We start from the raw sequence: 21,681 nt of genomic DNA on the forward strand, positions 1-21,681 counted from the left end.
GTGGTTCATTCTGGCTTTGATTTGCTTTTCCCTAGGGGTTAGTGATATTGAACATCTTTACATGTGTTTATTGATCATTTGTGTATTTTCTTTGGAGAAATTTGGTTGTTTACTTTTGTGTAATTAAAAATGTCACCTCTGATAATGATTTTGCATTTTTAACGGCATTTGAAATTGTGGTATGAAAGGAAAATGTAGTTTAATAAAATAGCTTCTTGGTGGGGCTAGGAGTATTTCTAGTGTATGGATTGGCTTCCTAGTAGCCCACTTTATATTTAGAAAGACAGATCTCTCCAATGTAAAAAAAGAAATCACTTATTTCTGACATTCTCCTTTCTAATTCTTTCCATATCACATTCTAAGTTCCCTTTATAGAGATCAATAAAAGCTATTGGAAGGAGAGATAAGTGAGATCACTGGCTTTTGGAAAGGACAGTGGAATGGACGGAGAAAACAAACTAGTTAACCGAGCGTTGTGAACATAGTTCGTGTCGATTACCTACCATCTATTAATTCTCACGCTCAGTTTTTTTTTTCTTATCTTCATTAACAGTCTAGTTCATGGGTTTGAATATAAAGTGTAGTATTAAGTAACACTGGCATAAGTGGTTAATTTAGGGAAATGTTTGAGGTAATGCTGGAAAGATTAGTTTGGGACCACTTTGAGGAGAGTCTTCGTCTCCAAATTGAGGAACCATTGAAAGTTTCTGAGGTTTGGATTGTACACCACATTCTCTCTCTGTGTTTTAGGAAGATTTATCTGACCATGGCATGTTGGAGAAATTAGGCACTAGCGATTTGCTATGAATGGCTTAGTTACTATTTACTATAATAATTTCCCATCACAGGCTACATTTATAAGTACTTGCTTATATATATATATATATCTTTAATCACATGACATATACTTTCAAGTGGAATCACTGAGTTTTTCAGAATTACAGCAATTGAACTGACATTTGCAAACAACTACAATGTCTACTGATAAGATTAATGTGAAGTGCATATTAATAGCTTTAGGGAGCTAGAGTGAATTTAATGTTTTAGTATGAGATAAAGAATGGTATGTATGGAAAAGAGAGCATGCTTAAGATGAATGCTTGAGAATATAGTGCTCATTCTGAATATATCTAAGAACAAACGTGTGCATGCATACTGTCCTTAAATGTGAAGCACATTTTAAAAACATTCCTAAGATATTAATGCTGATATTTGGGTAAGGAAGACTCAAGATATTTGAGAGAAAATACAGTATTTATTTTTTGTAGTTTGTAAGGAAAAGTTTACTTTCACTTTCTAGGGAATACCTGAGTTAGTAGTTGCAGAAGTTTGAAAAGGGACCCTACAGCATTGCCCTGCTTTGGTTGTATTCCCATTACTGACTTTGTATGGGAGGTTCACCAGCTGTTTGACTGGCAGGAGCAGGAGCTTTCACTTCAGTAGTTTATAATTCCTGGCTATTCTAGGATAGTTTGCACTTCACCAAGCCTCAGACAGGTCAGGACATTTGGTAGGAGAAGGTTGAAAGACAAAAGCAGCAGGCCTTGGGTTCTCAGCCGTTTTGTTTTGTTTTGTTTTGTTTTGTTTTTTAATTAGAAAATTATATTTTAATTTGGTGGCTAGAATTTTTAGTAATGTGCCTGTATTACATGTAGAAAGTATTCATCAACTGAGAGGAGTTTTAAAATGTCAAAACCAGGAAAAGCTACTTTAAACCATGGCTTGGTTCCTGTTGATCTTAAAAGTGCAAAAGAGCCTCTACCACATCAAACTGTGATGAAGATATTTAGCATTAGCATCATTGCCCAAGGCCTCCCCTTTTGTCGAAGACGGGTAAGTCTTACATTTAAAAAATAGGAATATTTATTTAAATGAAATTCTTCTGTCTTCTTTAGTGAAGAAATGCTCCAAATTTCAATTGATATTTATAAATTATCAGCGCATTATGTAGCTAGATAAAACTTATGTAAGTGGTAATTATAATAGAACGAGAGCCTAGAGGGCAAGGTTACCCAATCCACCTTTTTTTTCTCTCTCATTTGTTTTTCATGATATTAGAATCCTTTAAATTTATTTAAAATTGGCAAATGTGAAAAACATGTCTTAAGTATGTTGGCAAATACTAAAACCCCAAATTTGTAGTTTTTATTTTGTGAGAAAAGCAAAAAGCTGGTGGTATTCTTCTTATACATGGGAATTACAGCATTTAGCTCTTTTAAAGAGTATTCCAAGTTCCCTAGATTTATCTGACCCTTAAAACTGTATGATTTTAAATTGCCATTTCTTTAATTCAAACTTAATATAATAGGGACATTACTTTTTGCTGTTATATCAAATAAAAATAGCATGCAATTGTGTGGCAGTTACGATACAGTTTATATATAGACAATCCTGAACTAACAAACATTTTGTAGAACTTGTGCTAACATATAATCAGGTTATGATCTATTGGATGTTTTTCAGGATGACATTCTGCTATCCCTTGCCAAGTTCTGACCCTGTTAATGTTAGCAGTTTTATTGTGTTTTCTGAGTTACTTGGTATTGCTGGTTTGCATTATTAACTAGAGTGATATTTTTTTAGATCTAAAATATGTTTATGATCCTGAACCCAATAAACCAAAACAACAACAAAAACAACCCAAGATTAAATGGGTGATTGCATGTAACAGTGCTATGAATGTTTTAGTTTCCTTTTTTACCTCTTTTTCTTTTTAAACTAATGGGGAAATATTCTATTGAACAAGTAGGTTAACACAGAACACCTGAAAAGTATTTTTCCTCCTTAGTAAAAAGAATCTTTTATTTGCTGGGACTTAAATAACCTTTGTAAGAACATGTTTTCTAATTATCTTAGCTCCTTTTGAGGAGTGTCCTCTTCTACTCCAAACAAGTGGTAGCCATGTTGAAAAACATCTTGATTGAGGTTTAAATGTAATACAGTTTAAACATTGAAAATAGAATACAGATATCTCCACCACCCTCTTATTTTCTTCTTTACTATGTTGTTGGAAAGTGTTTGTCTTCGTTCACTTTGTCACTTTTATAACTTCTGAATGAGGTCACTGTTCTGATTTAAGCATTTACACAGAGGCCTCGAATAGCTTCAAAGTCATTAATAAACTAATTTATTATTTTTATACTTCTATAAAAAATACCAATACAAGTAAAATTTTAAACTGAAGAAAAGAAATGTGGGTGTTTTAAATCAAAAGGTTAAGATATTAACAATCAAGATGATTTTGTTCTTTGTTGCTGTTTTTAATAAACTTAGGTACAGTATGTGGTAGATTACTTCATTATGTCACAGTGTATATTTTTGCCTTTATCTTCTAACATGTACATGAAATTTAAAAGGCTCAGCAACAGATTCTGTAAGAAAAATTAATAGAGAACATCAAGGCTTTCCCTGAGGTCTTCCTAGGGTCGCTATGCAGCTTGACTTTTCTGGGTTACTATGTTATGTTAATTTATAGCCTTGCATTTGTAATAGCAGAAGAGAACTAAATTCGAAAAATAAAATTCACACAAGAACATTTTTTGGAATAGTTAAAAAACACATTCAGTTTTAGACAGCCTGCCTGCCAGTAACTTAAAATTGCATAACTCATTGAATCTGACTACTAGAAATATTAGAGGGATAGCATAATTATATCCCCCTCCCCTCCCTGGAATTCTGTGCCTGGTTAATTTAGATAGCTTTTAATTGATTTGAATGCTCTTTGCTATTTAATTTACTAATTTTCCCTTGGTAAATTGATGATAAACATTTAAAAAATGTATTTTTCTTTATCAAAGATGTAAGGAAGTCTTGGTATGATATGTAATTAATCGTATTTTGTGTGTAACATCTAGTATATCTCATATTGGGTACATTTTATTTTCAAGCAGATTGTTCTCTACTGACAACAAAGTACACAAAGCAGATAGATTTCTGTATTTTGTAGGCCTTTTTTTTTCTTCCGAGTAGTGAGCTAATGTGCACTACAGTGACCTCTTATAAGACTTTAGCAATCTTGACCTAGTAAAATTTGAAAAACATGGTATTGTCCTTCCATCCCTCATAGATGTTGATCCACTTAACGTTTGCACAATAAAATACTTCGAAAATTGTGAAAAATCCTTTAACATAGTTGCTGTAACTTAAACTTCAATTTGTATCTCTTGAAACGTTTTCAGAAAATTTATTTACCTCATATTAAGTGTAAAATTGGTATTGGTAGTCTAACTTATTATATAAATTATTCTAGTCTCTCATTAGAGGCAGTTTGAACTTAATAGAACAATAAAGAAATAACAGTCAAGTTACTAACCAGTTACTGTAAATAAAAATATTTTTAGTATTAAGGTCCTCATACTTATTATGAGGAATACTTGTTAAAATTCTTGTTAAAAATGTAGATTCCTGGGTTCCCCTCTTTTGGATAGTCTTATGTAAGAGGTCTGGATTAAAGCTCAAGAATCTATCTGCATTTTTAAAAGTCTTATAGGTAATCCAGACAGGAAAATTTGAGAGGACTAGTTAGTATATAACTTTATTCTAAAAGAACTGATTGTCCTTTAGAGGAAATTTTACAGGAAAACCTTACTTAATCTATAAAATAACTGAAAATTTTGAATTTTCTTTGAAATTGGAATGCCTAATTATGATACTACTGCATTTCTTAAATCCTGAGGTACATTATTTTTTTTTTTTGCATTTTAAACATATATAAGAAATATTTAAAATGCAAAAAAAATGTACCTCAAGATACATCTTGATGGAATTTTATAGCTTATTTGGCAGCAATTTTTTTTTTCCTTTTTAGTGATTAGAGAAATAATATCTTTACAACTAAAAGAGGAGGAAAATGTACTTCAGTGCTTAAATCTCATTTCTTAACTCATTTTGTTTGGAGACTTTTAAGCATTTAGAATATTCTTGTAAAGTTACTCTTCATTGTTATTGTTTTGGTAGAAATTTCCAAATGACATGCCGTTGTTGGTTTATACAGGGCTTTTAAAGATACCTGACTATGCTGGTTTATAGACAAAATACTGTGTTTAGAATGCCTGTATTTTCCTGGGTTTGAACTGTGTACTGATTGTGTAGCATAAGTATTGGCAACACCGCTAGGAGAGTGGTATAGGACTGCTGGTGGGAGTGGTGGGAGGGGAGGTAGGGTTGATATGGGACAAGGACTCGTTGTCCCGAAACCCAAGAGCTCAAGCAATAATGAAATGTACGACTGGGATTTCTGATAATTGAAAACAATTTTGTGAGAAGTATATTCCATATCAAGTTTTGTTCAAAATACCACATTTAAAACAATTTTTCCTTAAAATGCAAATAGAAATAAAATTAGAATATTTGTGTCATTTGAGAAAACGTTAATATCACTCCTGCATGTTGTTATCATTGTGGGTTAGTTTAAATCAGGGGTCCACAAGCTCTTTCTGCAAAGGACCAGTAAATATTTTGGGCTTTGTGGACCTTATGGTCACTGTTGGAACTATTCATCTCTGCCATTGTAGCATGAAAGCAGCTTTAGGCAATACTTAAATGAATGGGTAAATGGACAGGACTGTGTTTCAATGAAACTTTGCTTATAAAACAGTGAAGATAGATTTTTATGATTATGATAATACTGCAGTAAATCTTGTGCATACATTTTTTTGCTTGTTTATGAGTTTCTGCTCATGGTAAATTTTTAGAATGAGATTGTTAGTTCAAGCCATAAATCTTACATTTCCTTTAAAACCATCATCTTTTTTTCTAATTCTTTTGTAGTTATGTAGAAAAAAATATTTGTATGGCTAATTGCTACAATTTTAGCATACTGCTTATTATTTCTCTTCTTAATATACAGCGTTAAGTATAATAAAGCTATTAATTAATATATAACCTACTAAATACATCCATAATTTTTTCTACTGTTGTTGATTTAGACAGTGACCTGCTTTGAACTTTTTTGTATATAAATCTTTAACATCTCTATACACAGATTTCTAGAAGTAGGATTATTGATTGGGTCAAGGAGTATGAACCTTTTTAGATTCTTAAAAAATACTGTTAAATTGCTCTCCAGAAAGTTGTACCAATTAAAAACCAGCACGAGGGATTTCTAATGTTGCTTAAGAGAAAGAAATCATATTCTTTCTTTTTTAAAATTTATTTTGAGAGAGAGAGAAGAGTGGGGGAGGGCGAGAGAGAGAGAGAAGGAGAGAGAAGGAAAGAGAGATTCCCAGGCAAGTTCCTCAGCATGGAGCCCGATGTGGGGCTCAGTCTCAAGAACTGTGAGATCATGAGCTGAAATCAAGAGTCAGAAGCTTAATGGACTGAGCCACCCAGGTGCTCCTTAAGAAATCATATTCTAAGTAGATTTATTCCTACATGGCAAAGTTTTGTGGATTTTACTTAGCTAATACTAGATTATTTTATTTCCAATTTTAGTATTCTAGGTTTTTTATCAAAGGAATCTTTTTCATTTTGAGAAAATAATGAGATATGTTTATATATAATAGCTTCAGGAGGAAAATATGTAAATAGACCAAGAAATCATTTGTTGCTCGTGTAATTTTATTTTTTATTCTTTTTGGAAAATATTTGCCGTAGACCTGTCACCTATTATTTTCAACTATAATTTTCTTTTTCTCCTCCCATTGTTTTAAAACTACAATCTGTGTTTTTATCTAAATGGATGATCTACATATGTAGTTTTATGATTTATCACTGATTTAACACATTATCTTTACCGCAAGCCTTGTGGTTATCTCAGTTTTTGCACCACCTTAATTTACCATTTTATATTTCTGAATTATAGTGTGATATTTGCACAGTATAAGTGACAGCCTCTCTCAAAGTGTACTGCTATTAATAATATGTATGACAAGAGTACTTCTCATACTAACAAGAGCAGCTGCCAGAAATAGTTGCCTATTTCTTATAGCACTACTACTTACTTTTACATTTCTGACATAGCTTTGCCTTTAGCCCCAATCCAGGTTTACTTTTTTTTTTTTTTTTTTTTAAATCTAGTCTAGCCATGATTAATTCTCATTGAAAGTAGCTGTAGCAAGTCTGGTCTTTTAAAATGTCTTGATGCCTGAAAGACATTTCATGAAACTCAATATCTGTTTCATGGAACTCTTAGGCAATTAGAAATAGATGGATGTTTACCTAACATACAGAAATATGAAACCTTTAAAAAGCCAGCATTCTCCATTTCTCTCCCAGATTGGTCTATTCAGGTGTCCACCAACTATATTTGTGCTTCTGTCTTTCTAGATCCTTTTTTTTTTAAATTTATTTTTGGGACAGAGAGAGACAGAGCATGAACGGGGGAGGGGCAGAGAGAGAGGGAGACACAGAATCGGAAACAGGCTCCAGGCTCCGAGCCATCAGCCCAGAGCCTGACGCGGGGCTCGAACTCACGGACCGCGAGATCGTGACCTGGCTGAAGTCGGACGCTTAACCGACTGCACCACCCAGGCGCCCCTCTAGATCCTTTATATGACCTCACAGTCTACCTTCCCTGTCTGGTTGGAACCTTTCTCCTGGCATTGATTGCATCTACCTTTGTCCTCATACACCAGTGGAACATATTGTAATTGTTGCCATTACCTTTGGCCCTTAGGCATATGTGTACTGCCTAGTGATGTTATTTGATACCTTCATATAGTTATCTTGTCTCCTCAATTAGGCTATAAACTCTTAGAGTTCAGAAATTATCTTTAATGTCTGTCTTTTTATGCTCCTAGTGATACGCAGAAGAAAGTTAGTACAAATATTCCTATGACTAATTCGTTGAAGTGTGTGTTAAACTTGGAAGATTCTGAAGGAGTTTTTGTACTGTTAAGAATATGACATGTTTTTGTTTACTAAATGTTTTTAAATGACTTTGCAGCTGTGATTTTGAATATTTCATTTTCTAAATTTAAATAAACTCAGATACAGTTTGACACTTAATTTTAAAAGTAATTACTACTTACCAATTTTGAAAACGAAGGAGAAACAAACATAGGGTAAAGTCATTTAAATGGCTACTTTCAAGAGTCTACAGTAGCCCAAAAATGTCAGAAAATGCTGAAATAAAGAAAAAATATTACAGTACTTTGGACAAGAGGAAGAACAGGGTGGTGATATGAGCAAGTCTGGAGAGATATTTTAATAGGGTACCTTATTATTATTATTTTTTGAGTAAACTAGTAAAATGTTACTTCCTAGGGTTATTTTCCTTACACATATATTCCATTGGAAGTGGGGAAGAATTGACATTTTCAAATGATCTGATAGTCTTTATTATCACTATTTTATCAATAAAGGAATTAGTTACCACGTATCAGACCATTCTATTTTAGATCATGTCAGACTTTTTCTTCTTAGGAATGTTTCATGTGTCATGCATAAACATAAATAAACAGAATATAAATTATAAATTTTCTTGTGGTCTTATTCTATGTACTGTGCAAGGTACTGGCTATAAATAAAAAGGTGATGATTCTTCATCCCCGGTACCTGTGGATGGATATACAAAGGTGAAAAATCACAATCCTTTAAGCATCTTAGATAGTCGAGTGGTAAAAACCATAAACAAATCTTTATTGTCTAAAAAGATAATTGCTTAAATGGACCCATGTACAAAATACTGTGGGAGCACGAGAGGGTCACCGAAGTCTCAAAGCACATGGCTCAAGAAAGGCTTCACAGTAACTTTGAATCAAAACATGAAGGATGTTTGCTAAGCAGATGATCAGAGAAGTGATGGACAGAAGGAACCTATATTATTGCTTGGGCTCACATCTTGGTGTTTGACATTATTTATACTTCTGCAAATTCACTTACCCCTTGACATGACATTTATTAGTATTAATATCAGCCAAAAATATGTATGAAATACTTAGAACAGGGTTGGAAATTTTTCTAGAACCCGTGGATATAGCAGTGAACTAGATGGACAGGGACCATGCCCTCATGGTGCTTAGATTCTACTTTAGGGAAACAGAAAAGTAGTTGTTAATGCCAATGTTTCGATGACAGTAAAATCAGGTAATAGTATATAGTCTAAGTTGGGATGCAGAGGATGCACTATACTTTCCATATAGGAACTCATATAATCCTTAAAATAACCTTGTGAAAGAGGTGGTGTATTATAGGATCCCTGTTTTACAGATGAGGAATCTGAGGAGGCACAGGAAAGTTAAATAACTTGCCCTTGAGGTAATAAGCAACGGAGCTGAGATCCTAACTCAGGCATCTGGCTGTCATATCACAAACACTATGGTATACTGACCATTGTAAGGTTTGTTGAGTGAACAGATCCATCCTTAGTTGCCAAATGTTTTAAGGGTTAACTTTTGCTATGTAATGCTGGGTTTTTAAATATGTAATTCTTAGCTCTGTTCCCACAATTTTTTTTCAAAAAAATTTTTTTCAACGTTTTTAATTTATTTTTGGGACAGAGAGAGACAGAGCGTGAACGGGGGAGGGGCAGAGAGAGGGAGACACAGAATCGGAAACAGGCTCCAGGCTCCGAGCCATCAGCCCAGAGCCTGACGCGGGGCTCGAACTCACGGACCGCGAGATCGTGACCTGGCTGAAGTCGGACGCTTAACCGACTGCGCCACCCAGGCGCCCCCGTTCCCACAATTTATGATGGCTTCAATATCTAACTCTGATAACATTGCTTTCTAGATGGTTTTTGTCATCCAGTGATGTCTTGGTATTAGGCTGTGTCTCAGTTGTCAAATATGAATGTAAAACAAATTATAATGTGTTTTAGAGGTCTACAACTACATTGTAGAAATAACTGCCATGAATTTCTCTCCCTTTTGTTGATAGATAACAATCTGTTTAAGTAGTTCAGTAATTTTAACATCACAGGGCAAGGCTATTAAATTTAGTATGGGAGACAGATGAAAAATATGCTAAAAAATAAACTTGGTACTAAGTTCTGGTAATGTAAACACATATGAAATAAATCTACTGTCCCTTGTCTGCAGACCAGAAATCTAGCAAGTCCTGAGAACTAAGAACTTTTTTAAAGTTAACCAACCCTAACTGTAACTGACGTAAGACCCTTTTATTATTTATCTGAATGGTCCTATACTTTGTTGCAAAAATATTAATGTATAAAGTACTGGAAGTGTTCAGTAATACATATGCACTGTATTACTTTTCTAAACTCCAAAAAGTTCTGAAGTCAGCAATACAGCTTTCTGCAAAATTGTGGGACTCCACAGACCTTTGAGTTTTACAGCTGTCACCCACCTACAAAAAACGGAATACACTTTGAAATGTCAAAGTAGTCAAAGCCTTGTGTTAAGTCTCTGGGCACATGCATATTTAAGTACTGTAAAACATACCTTATATAAATGGATATCTAATTTTACTAACCTAGTTATAGGCAGCTCCATATAATATATAATGATAATTCAGAGCTTATATATTATTTTTCTTTAGGGATTAAATGCAACTCCTGTTAGCCAACTTATACATTAAATGAGGAATGAGAACCTCTACCACTGTTTTACTTCTTCTAGTATTGCTACATAAAATTAATAGCACTAAATTAATTTTTATTCTGCTAATATGTATTAGGCATACTTTCTGTGTGTGTTGCTAGTGTAACAAAGATGAGTAAGGCAGAGGCCTTCCTTGAAGGAGGCTACAGATGCTGTTCTGTCCAGAGACTTATCTCATTGTCCCCACTTTATGGTCACATATCAAAATCAGAGGTTAATTAGCTTATACAACAAATAAACATCTATTAATTGCGAGGCACAATTCTAGGCACTTTAGATACATTAGCGAACAAAGCAGAAAAAGTCCTACCTTTTATAGAATTTAACGTTTCGGGGGCGCCTGGGTGGCGCAGTCGGTTAAGCGTCCGACTTCAGCCAGGTCACGATCTCGCGGTCCGTGAGTTCGAGCCCCGCGTCAGGCTCTGGGCTGATGGCTCGGAGCCTGGAGCCTGTTTCCGGTTCTGTGTCTCCCTCTCTCTCTGCCCCTCCCCCGTTCATGCTCTGTCTCTCTCTGTCCCAAAAATAAATAAAAAACGTTGAAAAAAAAAAAGATTCCTAGTGATCTTAAAAAAAAAAAAAAAAAAAAAAGAATTTAACGTTTCGGTGACCCTGAGAATTCTGCCTGGGTGGGGACAGCGTGTTTGGTGTGCTCCAGTATATAGTGTGTCACCAGACTCCTTTATTCAATTGTACGCTTTTCTTTTCTAAATCAACTGAGGGTAATTTGTCTTATAGTTTCTCCATTTGTTTGTATAGATACTACATACATGTGCATTCATATACAGACACAGTCTTTCTCTGACTTGATAGGATTATGTTGGTAATTTTATTGAAATGTATAATCTACTGGTTTTCAAATACTGTTAGATAGTATCTAGCACAGAATAGTATTTTGAGGTCCTGAAATTAAATACGATTCCATTTTCTTCCATTTTTTCATATTCTTGGAAGGAAACTTTAATATCCTATCAAGCTCACCTAGTGATTTCTTTCTGGATTGTTCCTGTGTCAGAATTAGAGTTCTTGGCCCTATCTGACTTGTGGAAAGTTGCATAAATTAATGTGTGTCTCACATATAAACCAATTATATAATGATAGATATAATTTATAGGAGATGTATTTATGGTAGATATAAATGATAGATATAAGTTAAGATTTTTTTTTAATATTATAGAAACTTTACCATAGAAAGTAAGAGCGGAAAGGACTACCATTTATGGTGAAGCCAATGACATTCTAAATGTTAGAAGTTACAGTTCAGTTATTTCCATGATGCCGCACATCTCTTTATTTGCATATATAGTGTTTTATCCCTAAATTGTGAAAAGTAAGATAGGTTTTTTTTTTTTTTTTAAAGTGTATCTGATACTAGGTTTCTCTTGTGACTTTGGTAGTATCTCTATATATAAATGTTTATATATTTATAAACTTTATTGACATTTAGTTAGGGCTAGAGGAAGAACAATTAACAATAAGTATTTCTCAAACATTAATACATTAACACTGACTCCAAAAACACAGAGCTAGTTATTTGTTTCTGATTATTTTATATTTTCATGTATCTTATATTTGAGAGAAAAAATACAATTTTGGGTGAAATTCTCTTAATTTTTTTCTCCTTGCTAGTATTGAAAATGTAAATCAAAACTTGTAGGTTATTCCTATATTTAATTACATTTTTATATGTGGGTGATTACGTATAGTTCACTTGGGCACAATTTAAGCTTAAACAGCTTTTCAGTATTCCAGAAAAATCTCTGCATTATCACTTTGGATTTTAAAATGTCCTTGTTACTACTAGTTTGAACATGTAGGGGCAGTATAGTACTGTTTTTGTAAATCTTGTGTGAATTTGTGGGATTTTTGAATTGGTTAACTGGTGTTAAAAGTTCGTTCTTCTTTGAGAAAATGCAGTTGTATGTCTTATTTTTTAAGGGATGATTGGGAGTATTTTATTAAGTTGGAACTATTCTTTCAGTTCAGGTTCTGATGCATAGTATACAAATCTTTTATGTTAGGGAAGCTCATGGCCTTGTTATATTTGAAGTCAAGGAATATGTTAAGCTAACAGGAAAAGTACATTTTTATAGTTATACAATGAAATGAAGACAGGTAAAGTGGATTTACAAAAATATGCAAAAATAGTAAAATCAGTGCAATTTTGCTCTTTTTGTTTTTTTAAATATGGAAGCTTCAGGAATTTGTGTGTCATCCTTGTGCAGGGGCCGTGCTAATCTTCTCTGTGTCGTCCCAATTTTAGTGTGTGTGCTGCTGAAGTGAGCACCAAAATCAGTGCAATTTTGCTCGTATTCATCCTGTACCAGCCTTTTCAGACATGAGTGTTTAACTATGAGAATCTTTTAAATAAAGTCTTAATTTTTGAATCTAACAAGTGAACACAATTTAGGTTACTAAACAGTCTTATTTTAAGTTTCTTTAAGACGTATTTTTTTTTCAGTATCAAAACGATTCGGGTTATTACAAAATTGATAGTTTTTTTCCCACTTAAATTGATTTACACTTAAAAACAACTGACCACTTTTCTATTTATTCATTCAATAATTGCTATGAGTCAAGGACTGCTTTAGGCGTTTGGAGTACAACAGTGAATGAAACAGACTCAAATCCTCATCCTTGTGGAGTTTATATCAGAATAGCTGAGTGCTTAACAGCATAGATGATGGAGTCAGTTAGACTTGGGATTGCATTCTTAGTTTCACCACTTACTAAGCCTCATCTGTAAAATGGAGATAGTAGAAGTACTTACTTTCATAGGGTTGTTGTAAGAATAAAATGAAATGACCTATAGAAAGTATGGTTATGTAATAAGAACTTAATAACTATTACGAAGTCCGCATAAGGCTTTTTCAGTGTATTGGTAAAAGTTATAATTAAATCTCCTTATATGATAGTACTTAATTTCTTTTACTTACAGTTAGTGTTTTGAATATTTTTTCATTTTTAGTTTGTTCAAACTGTGAAAGAAAATGCTTAGCACCAATTTTAAATGGTCATTTTCTTAAATAATTTCCTGAATGACTGTTAATCTCTAAATGGAAAGCTACTGCATGTGAAAAATTAATGTGATTTGTTCTACTTACATTATGTAGATTCATTCACTGTGACTATCATCTATGTAAAAATTAACCCCATTATGTCTTCCTAAATTAAGGTAGCCTGTGCTATCTTAGTATTTTGTTTGGAGTTTCTCAGATGTTTAGAATAAATGTGTTGGCTCCAATACCATTAAATTAAAACAATTTAAATCGCTGTATAAGAATTAAAGAGAGTGTATTGATTCACATATTATGTTAGCTGCTAAAATGTCTAGTAAATAGTTCCCATTATGATTTTAAGCTCTGACTCCATTTCTTTCCCTAGAGGCCTCAAAATAAGTTAATTAAGAAATGGAACATACTTGCTAACATATTTGAAAACGAGCTTATCAAAATGGCCCCTGGTATATCGTTACTGTATAAGAATTGAGACTGAAAACATTTAAGGACTTGATTCGCAGGTCTTAACAAAAGTTCTTAGAGATTTAGATCTGTCTTTGGTACCCTGTGCTGCTCTTGGTTCTCTTTATTTTTTAATTGCGTGGAAACCCCATATTTAACACATATACATACATGTGTGCGGATGTGGCACACGCACACACACCTACAAGCACTCCCGGGCCCCCATACACGCAAATGAAATTCTCACCCACTCCACCTCTGTTGAGTAGCTTATCTGCTGTGTTCATGCTGCAACTGCTTCATTGAGGGGAAGTGTTGTTCCGCTGTTTTCATATTAGCTTTGTTATCATGCGGTATTTTCAGCTGCTCATACTCATTATCATACAGCTGGTATGTAGAGAAGACAAGGAAGCAAGCAGAAGTTGTACTGTCTACAAGAATAAGAAGCTCTCTTGCAGATGGGGTGCTGGCAGATGGGGCATGTGTTTGAACAGGTTTTACTAATAACAGAGTGCATTAAAAATCATTCTGAGAAAGTCCTAAGGTCAGTGCCATGAATTCAGAGCTTGAGAGGTTGTTCAGCTTTTTGTAGACCTTTTTAGAATATTAATTAACTCTCATACAAAAAAGTAATAAATGGCTAACCACAACATCACCCAAAATATTTTTTATCAGTTTTTCCTTTTTCATTTTAGTATATTTTCTCTTTAATGTAATTTACAAAGCATTGATACTATTCGCTAGTGTTTCTCATTATCTTGCACTGTATTTTGTAGTCTTCAATATATTTACTTAAAATTCCCAGACCATGGTTATATACAAAAGTATATATACTTTGAACAATGTAATAACACTCTTCAGTTTTAATATATACATGTTAAAATATTTCTTAGAAGATGAAAACCAAAGAGGATTTAGAAATGCATATATATAGTGTTGACTCCAGTGAGGTTTAAGATGAATTATGTTCTATCTCCAAAGTTAGATGTGAATGGTATGCCCCAAAATGTATCTTTTGTTAAAATTATCATGAAATTATTATGAAAATGCTTTTCATATTCACAAAACCAAATGAAGTAGCAATGAAATAACTGTCAGGAACTTTTTTTTTTTTTTTTTTTTTTAAGTATTTCAGTGGGATCTTAGTCCTTTTGGCCCTTTTCATTAAGTGTAGTGTTTCTTGCTAGATCCTTTCTCAATAGGAGGTCATGATAAAAAGCAACTAAAGCAAAATAAAGATAGGTGGTTATGTGTAAAATGCATAATATTCAATTTAATTTTAATGGAAATGTCACTTAGCTTGCTATTTTGTTCATAGAGATTAAAATATATATTGCCAAAGGTTGTTTTGTCTTTTTTTTTAAGCAAATATTACTTAAAATGGTTTTGGTAACTCTCAAAAACTTTCCATGCTTCAGATTTCTTGTCAGTAAAATGGAGATTCAAAAATGATATATCTTGGGTTAATACCAATGAATAAATAAAATACTGAGATCTGTGGGATATAGTGTACATTAAGTGTTGTTAAAACTGTGTATATTCCTTTTAATAGTAAAAGTTTATATTCTGTTGGGCATTTTTAAAGGTACAGGAAGTTCTAAACCAGGTTGGTTTTTTTAACAAAGATAATTGCATTTTTGTTGTATATCAAACTGTATATTTTCTTTCAGTTTAGTTTATGCTTGAGTTGTGTAACTGATAAATATCTAGAAAATTGTATTACTTTTCCCTGAGGGGGGAATATACATATATAAATATATAAGATGATATAAATAAAACCATATATAACACATACTAAATAAATAATATATAAAATATGTTACTCACCTACATCACCTTCCCTTATATTTAAAATTATATGAGCTTTTCAAATTATGCTGAAAATTAACTTTTACGGTTATTTTTTCTGTAGTTTTGTGTCATTATTGACTAAAGTATGTGTTACATTGCTCATTATCTCATTCAAATATTATTTTTTTGATACCCTGTTAAGTGCAGGATACCCTCACCCTATGTGAGGAGTTGATGTAAAAGAAAATAGAAGTGGTCACTGCTTTCATGGAACTTACAGTTTAATAAGGGACATGACATGATTAATGTGCCTACAGTGTGACAAGGCATTGGGTCAAGCACTGTGGTTAACAGCTTTAGAATGGGGAGGAGGTGGCTCAGAGAAGGACTATACACAGATGATTCCCATGTTTTCATCTCCAATCTAGACCTTTGTTCTGAGCTCCAGAGCTAGTTGGAGCATGATATCCTCACCTGGATGTCTCAAAGACACCTCAAATCAAATATGACCAAATATAGAATTCGTGATCCTCCCTACCCCAGGAAAAGCAAACACTCTTGTCTAGTATCCTCTCTCATGTCCCATCCAGTGGGAAACCTAAGAACCTAAGAACCATAAGAAACCTAAATGTCATCTTTAATAATTCCTCCTCCTTTACTTTTCATGACTAGTCTGTCATCAAATCCTATTAGTTTTATGTCCTAAATGTCTTGTAACTGTTCACTTCTACCCGTCTCTGTTGCACCTAGGTAGTCTCACCCACTGTTATCTCTTGCCTGGCCTGGTGGAATAAATTCCTCACATAGTCTCTCCACATCCACTCTCACTTCCGTTCTGTTTTTAATACTACATTTAGAGTGATTTTTCAAGAGGCTTATCTGATTATTTCTTTCCCTTCACTAACATGCAGCATTAGCTTTTCATTACTCTTATGGTAAAGACCAAAATCCTTTATGAGGTCTTGCATAATCTAGCCCTTATCTACTTCTCTTAACCTCATTTTGCACTTGCCATAGAGCCTTTATTTGTGCCTTGCAGCCATTAGGGGTGCCCTTCCCCCACCACAACACACTTTAGTCATTGCTTCTCTTCTCTGAAGAGACTGCTTCTTCTTATCTGAAGAAGACTTCTCTTCTCTGAACCTCTAGAATAGGTCAAAACCTTAACATTACACATTTTTCTAAAACTCTATAGCATTTACCACAGTTTTACTTTGGCTTTGTTTCGTTTGTCTTCCTCTCTTACTACACTGTAAACTCTAGCCATGAAGCTGAGACCATACTTAATTTAACTTATGTGTAATAGACACCCAAATAAATACTGTTGAATGAATGAGTGTGGGAAATCAAAATAACCATATAAATCTATATTTGTTTTAATTACGTATCCCAGGTAGAATAACAATTGGAGATAGTTGAAACAGTGTAGGATAGAATCACAGAGATAGGGGCGCCTGGGTGGCACAGTCGGTTAGGCGTCCGACTTCAGCCAGGTCACGATCTCGCGGTCTGTGAGTTCGAGCCCCGCGTCAGGCTCTGGGCTGATGGCTCGGAGCCTGGAGCCTGTTTCCGATTCTGTGTCTCCCTCTCTCTGCCCCTCCCCCGTTCATGCTCTGTCTCTCTCTGTCCCAAAAATAAATAAAAAACGTTGAAAAAAAAATTAAAAAAAAAAAAAAAAAGAATCACAGAGATAGGCATGTGTTATCAACACTGATGTTTACTCCTAGGAAGTGATAACCACACATGGATCAAACTGATACTAAAGATGGATTGTTCCTTAAAAAAAGATGTGTGTGATGAAATTAAGAAACAGGGCCAAAGTGATAAAGTGATAACTGCATTTTGAAGCATATGTTTGTATGCACTCCAAAAAGTGCCCCCTCAACACTACTACGTATTAATAAGTTAGGTATTTTTAGTCTATTAAACTAAAAAATTCAAAATCAAGTAAAAGTCTTAATACCCTTTTAAGGGAACTTGAGGGAATTAAGTGTTGTGGGGTTGTGATAAGCATTTAAAACAATTTCTTTAGTGTTATGATACATAACTTTCGTCAGTTTTCTATAGTGTTCAGATCATTTGGGTAAGGGTGAAAGACTATTAGCCCTTTCAAAAGGACTTTCCAATGAGAGACTTTGGTGTATTCTGTTCTCAGCTTTTTTTCATTATTTCATGTTTTAGAGATACAAAGTATAGGACATGAGGGAGTGAGGAGGGTAGGCTATGGTTCTTGGCGGGGGAGGAGGGTTAGGAAAGGAAGCAAACCCATGTATTATTGTAAACACTGTTCATCAGATAGATTTTCTTTCACTGTGCCTACTGATGGCTGCCTACCTTCAATATAATGTCAAAGATAATGGGAGCAGTTCTTCACCAAGGGGGCATTGGCAGTGGTGTATTAATTCTTTGTCAGGCTGCTCTTGGTAAATTCCCGGAAGTAAAGTGTATCAGAGTACACAATTAGCTACCTAGTTTGTCTCTTCTTTCTCAATGTCTGCTGTGATTCTAACATAGATCTCATCTATAATCACATATTTGGATACTGAAACAGCTCGGGAAACATCCTAGAGATTTCTTAACTACCAGTACTTCTTGCTATGTATGTAGAAAACACTATTTCATTTTCTGTAAACTGGAGACCAAGATTTGCCTGTGTTCAAATCCTAGCCACCCTACTTAGTTGTCTAACCTTGGGGAGAAGTTACTTAAGCTCTCTGTGTCTGTTTCCTCATCTGTAAAATGGGATAATCATAGTACCTATTTCACAGGGTTGTTAGACAGTTTCAATGAGTTTATGTAAGTACCTAGAAGAGTGCCTGAAGTTCTTTTCTGTGTATACTTCATTTTCTTAAGAGAAATTTTTTTTAAAGAGTTGCTTATTCAAGTTTGACTAGTTTACAGTATTTTTTAATGGTGGGCAGTTAAGGAGTATTCAAATCAGATTAAATGTAGTGTTTGTTTTTCCTTTTTTCTTAGGTTTAAAATATTGCCATCTGTGTTTCTTGAAAATATCTCTTCCTCTTTCTAGCTCTATGCATTGTCATATAAATTGAGCAATTTCATCCATCAATTATATTGATTCGTCATTTTTTTTTTATTGACTTGTCTGTTCTTCCTCCTGAATTGGGAATTCTTCCAGGGTAGAGGTTACATCTTGCTCAGTTCTTTTTGCTTAGTGTCTGGCTTTTAGTAACCCTGGCTAAATATTTCTTGAATGCAGCAGATCTAGAACTACCAAAATAAAATGTTTGAATCACTGTTTGGTTTTCTTCTCCCATCTTGTTTCATTGTTTAGAAAATAGAGAACCATTATATGACTCAGGATTCATTTGGATGAGACTCATAATATTACAGTGGAATTTGAGGTTAGAGGCTCCCTATAAATTTTTCTCACATAATTTCCTTTTTCTGTGTTCCCTATATAGAAAAACAAGTACAGTACATTTCACAAAGTTAAAGTCTTTGAAATAAATGAATTGGTGGAGTATAAATGACATCTTGGTCTAACAAAATCTTTTTTTTAATGTTTATTTATTTTGAGAGAGAGAGAGAGAGAGCGAGTGAGCAGGGGAGGGGTGGAGACAGAATCCCAAGCAGGCCAAAACCCATGAACCATGAGATCATGACCAGAGCCTAAATCAAGAGTTGGATGCTTAACTGACTGAGCCACCCAGGCTCCCAGTAACAAAATCTGCTTATTGCAATTGCTTAATAAAAGCTAGTTAAATAAAAATGTCTGAAAAATACCATTTAATTTTAATCTGCCCTTTACATTGTGATCATGATGATTAATTAACCTGTCTTTATTTAACATCTCTTGAAAGTTATTCTAAGTTCTTAGTATGTTGTTTTGTCTCTTGATAGAATAACTTTTCAGGAATGTCTGAAAATGAAGAGAGGGGTGTGTGTGTGTGTGTGTGTGTGTGTGTGTGCATGTCTTTATCAAAGGCTAACAAAATATTACAACTTTAAGAATTTTCTGTAGTTCAACATCTTTTTGCTAGCTTTGACTTCATGTAATTTGGTAGACTTAAGCTATTCCTCATAGGATTTTTTTTTTCATATTGTAAAAGTTTGAACATGTATTGACTCAGTTAAAAAGAATTTAAGATTCAATTTCTTAAAGTGTTCTCAAATCACCATGTAGCAGGTCTCAACAGACCAGCTGTATACACAGAGCAGATCCTAAATTGTAATGCACGTTTGTTTAGTAGTCATTGTGCCATGATTACACACCATGATTTCACACAACTGGAAGGAAACTCATGATACCCATCCTGCAGAAAGAACATTTTAGAATCCTGTATCAAGTGCGGCAAACTTTCAAAGTTGGTTTTTAAACATTTGGAGGCCTTGAGTATTTATAGATAAATATGTTCTTAAATATTAAAGAAATTTAATAAAGAAAGTGAACTTAAAATATATCTTTTTAATTTTTTTTTAACGTTTATTTTTGAGACAGAGAGAGAGCATGAACAGGAGAGGGTCAGAGAGAGAGGGGGACACAGAATCCAAAACAGGCTCCAGGCTCTGAGCTGTCAGCACAGAGCCTGACGCGGGGCTTGAACTCACGAATCTCAAGATCATGACCTGAGCCGAAGTTGGAAGCTTAACCAACTGAGCCACCCCGGCACCCCTAAAATATATCTTTTTAAAACAATGTTTAATGTTTATTCTAGGGAGAGAGAGAGAGACAGAGATGGAGAGACAGAGACAGGGTGCAAACAGGGGAGGGGCAGAGAGAGAGGGAGACACAGAATTCGAAGCAGGATCCAGGCTCTGAACTGTCAGCACAGAGCCCGACGCGGGGCTCGAACCCACGAACCGTGAGGTCATGACCTAAGCCGAAGTTGTATGCTTAAATGATTGAGCCACACAGGTGCCCTATAAATAAAATATTTCTATTCTAATAGCTTTGCCAAGATGTCAAAGTGCTCCTGACTATTGACCTTACATTCACTGCAAATAAAAAAAACTACCATAAATCGTATACCTTTTCACATTAACAGTTATTTTGAAAATATTTCCATGACAGGCAAAAATTATGTCAAACCTTACTCATGACCCATCTATTTCTAGTAATCTTTCTTTGTACTCTACTTTTATTTACTGAAACTTTAGAGTCTGTTGAAATCTCCTAAAAAGTTAGGGGATCATGTAGATGTTATGCTAGTCAGATAATTCTAGATTCTTTCAAAGCAATGAATGCAGTTTCTTAAATTATTGCTTTAAAATATAATTTGATGTTTCTGAAATGACTCTTTAGAATTCTCCTTTTTAAGTGTAGTGGGGGAATGATTACTGGGTTCTTCTCTCCTTACTTGACAGCTGCATCAAACAAATACTTAAAGAGCAGGCAAGGTACTCGAAAATAAGTAAAGAATTGATTAAAGATCACCATGATGCTAGAGCAAGAACCTGGTGTGATTTATGTTTCATATTGGCCTCGCACCAATATGGAACTAGTAAGTGTTTTTGAATAAGTGAAGTAAGTTTAAGTCCACAGACTTTGATTCATAACTAGAGTTTTAAAAGATGAAAGTTATCCTTTCTCAGTTTATTTTCTTGTGGAAAATACATAAGATGATTGAGATGAGAAGAGATGCTATATTTTAAAAAATACAATAAGTTTGAATCTGGACTTTATGTATCTGCTAGCCAAATTTTATAATTGGACATAATTATCAAAATTGGGAAGCCAACCAATAAAAGATTACCGAGTTGAGAATAATGTGTATTTTAGATTAAGCAGATCTTGTGTGACAACATGCTAATGAGAGTGTACCTAATAAGTAGGGTTGTACCTGAGGCTGTACTTAGCTTTAGCTGAAGGCTTTTTCCAACTTTGAGATTTTTGGTTATGTTCTGGAATTTTTTTTTATGATCACAGATAAGCAGTCTTAAAAAGTGTACCATGGGTAAAATCCTTT

General features: G+C 34.1%; 1 protein-coding gene and 1 non-coding gene across 5 annotated transcripts in view; one reads left to right on the forward strand and one right to left on the reverse strand.

Moving 5' to 3' along the window:
• FBXW7 (F-box and WD repeat domain containing 7) overlaps positions 1-21,681 on the forward strand; it is a 229,737-nt gene that overhangs the window by 165,621 nt on the left and 42,435 nt on the right. The window contains exon 1 of one of the 4 annotated variants that reach the window (XM_058721163.1): positions 1,378-1,833. The exons of the other annotated variants lie outside the window; for them this stretch is intronic. Coding sequence (XP_058577146.1) covers positions 1,687-1,833 — 147 coding nt within the window. The 5' untranslated portion in view covers positions 1,378-1,686. Of the gene's footprint in view, positions 1-1,377; positions 1,834-21,681 lie in introns of those variants that run through there. 4 annotated transcript variants of the gene reach the window in all.
• Positions 12,680-12,786, reverse strand: LOC131508169 (U6 spliceosomal RNA). The gene has a single exon (XR_009259880.1). It is a non-coding gene; the product is annotated as a U6 spliceosomal RNA (small nuclear RNA).

The sequence above is a fragment of the Neofelis nebulosa genome, chromosome 3 (assembly GCF_028018385.1).
Source record: "Neofelis nebulosa isolate mNeoNeb1 chromosome 3, mNeoNeb1.pri, whole genome shotgun sequence".
Classification (NCBI taxonomy): domain Eukaryota; kingdom Metazoa; phylum Chordata; class Mammalia; order Carnivora; family Felidae; genus Neofelis; species Neofelis nebulosa.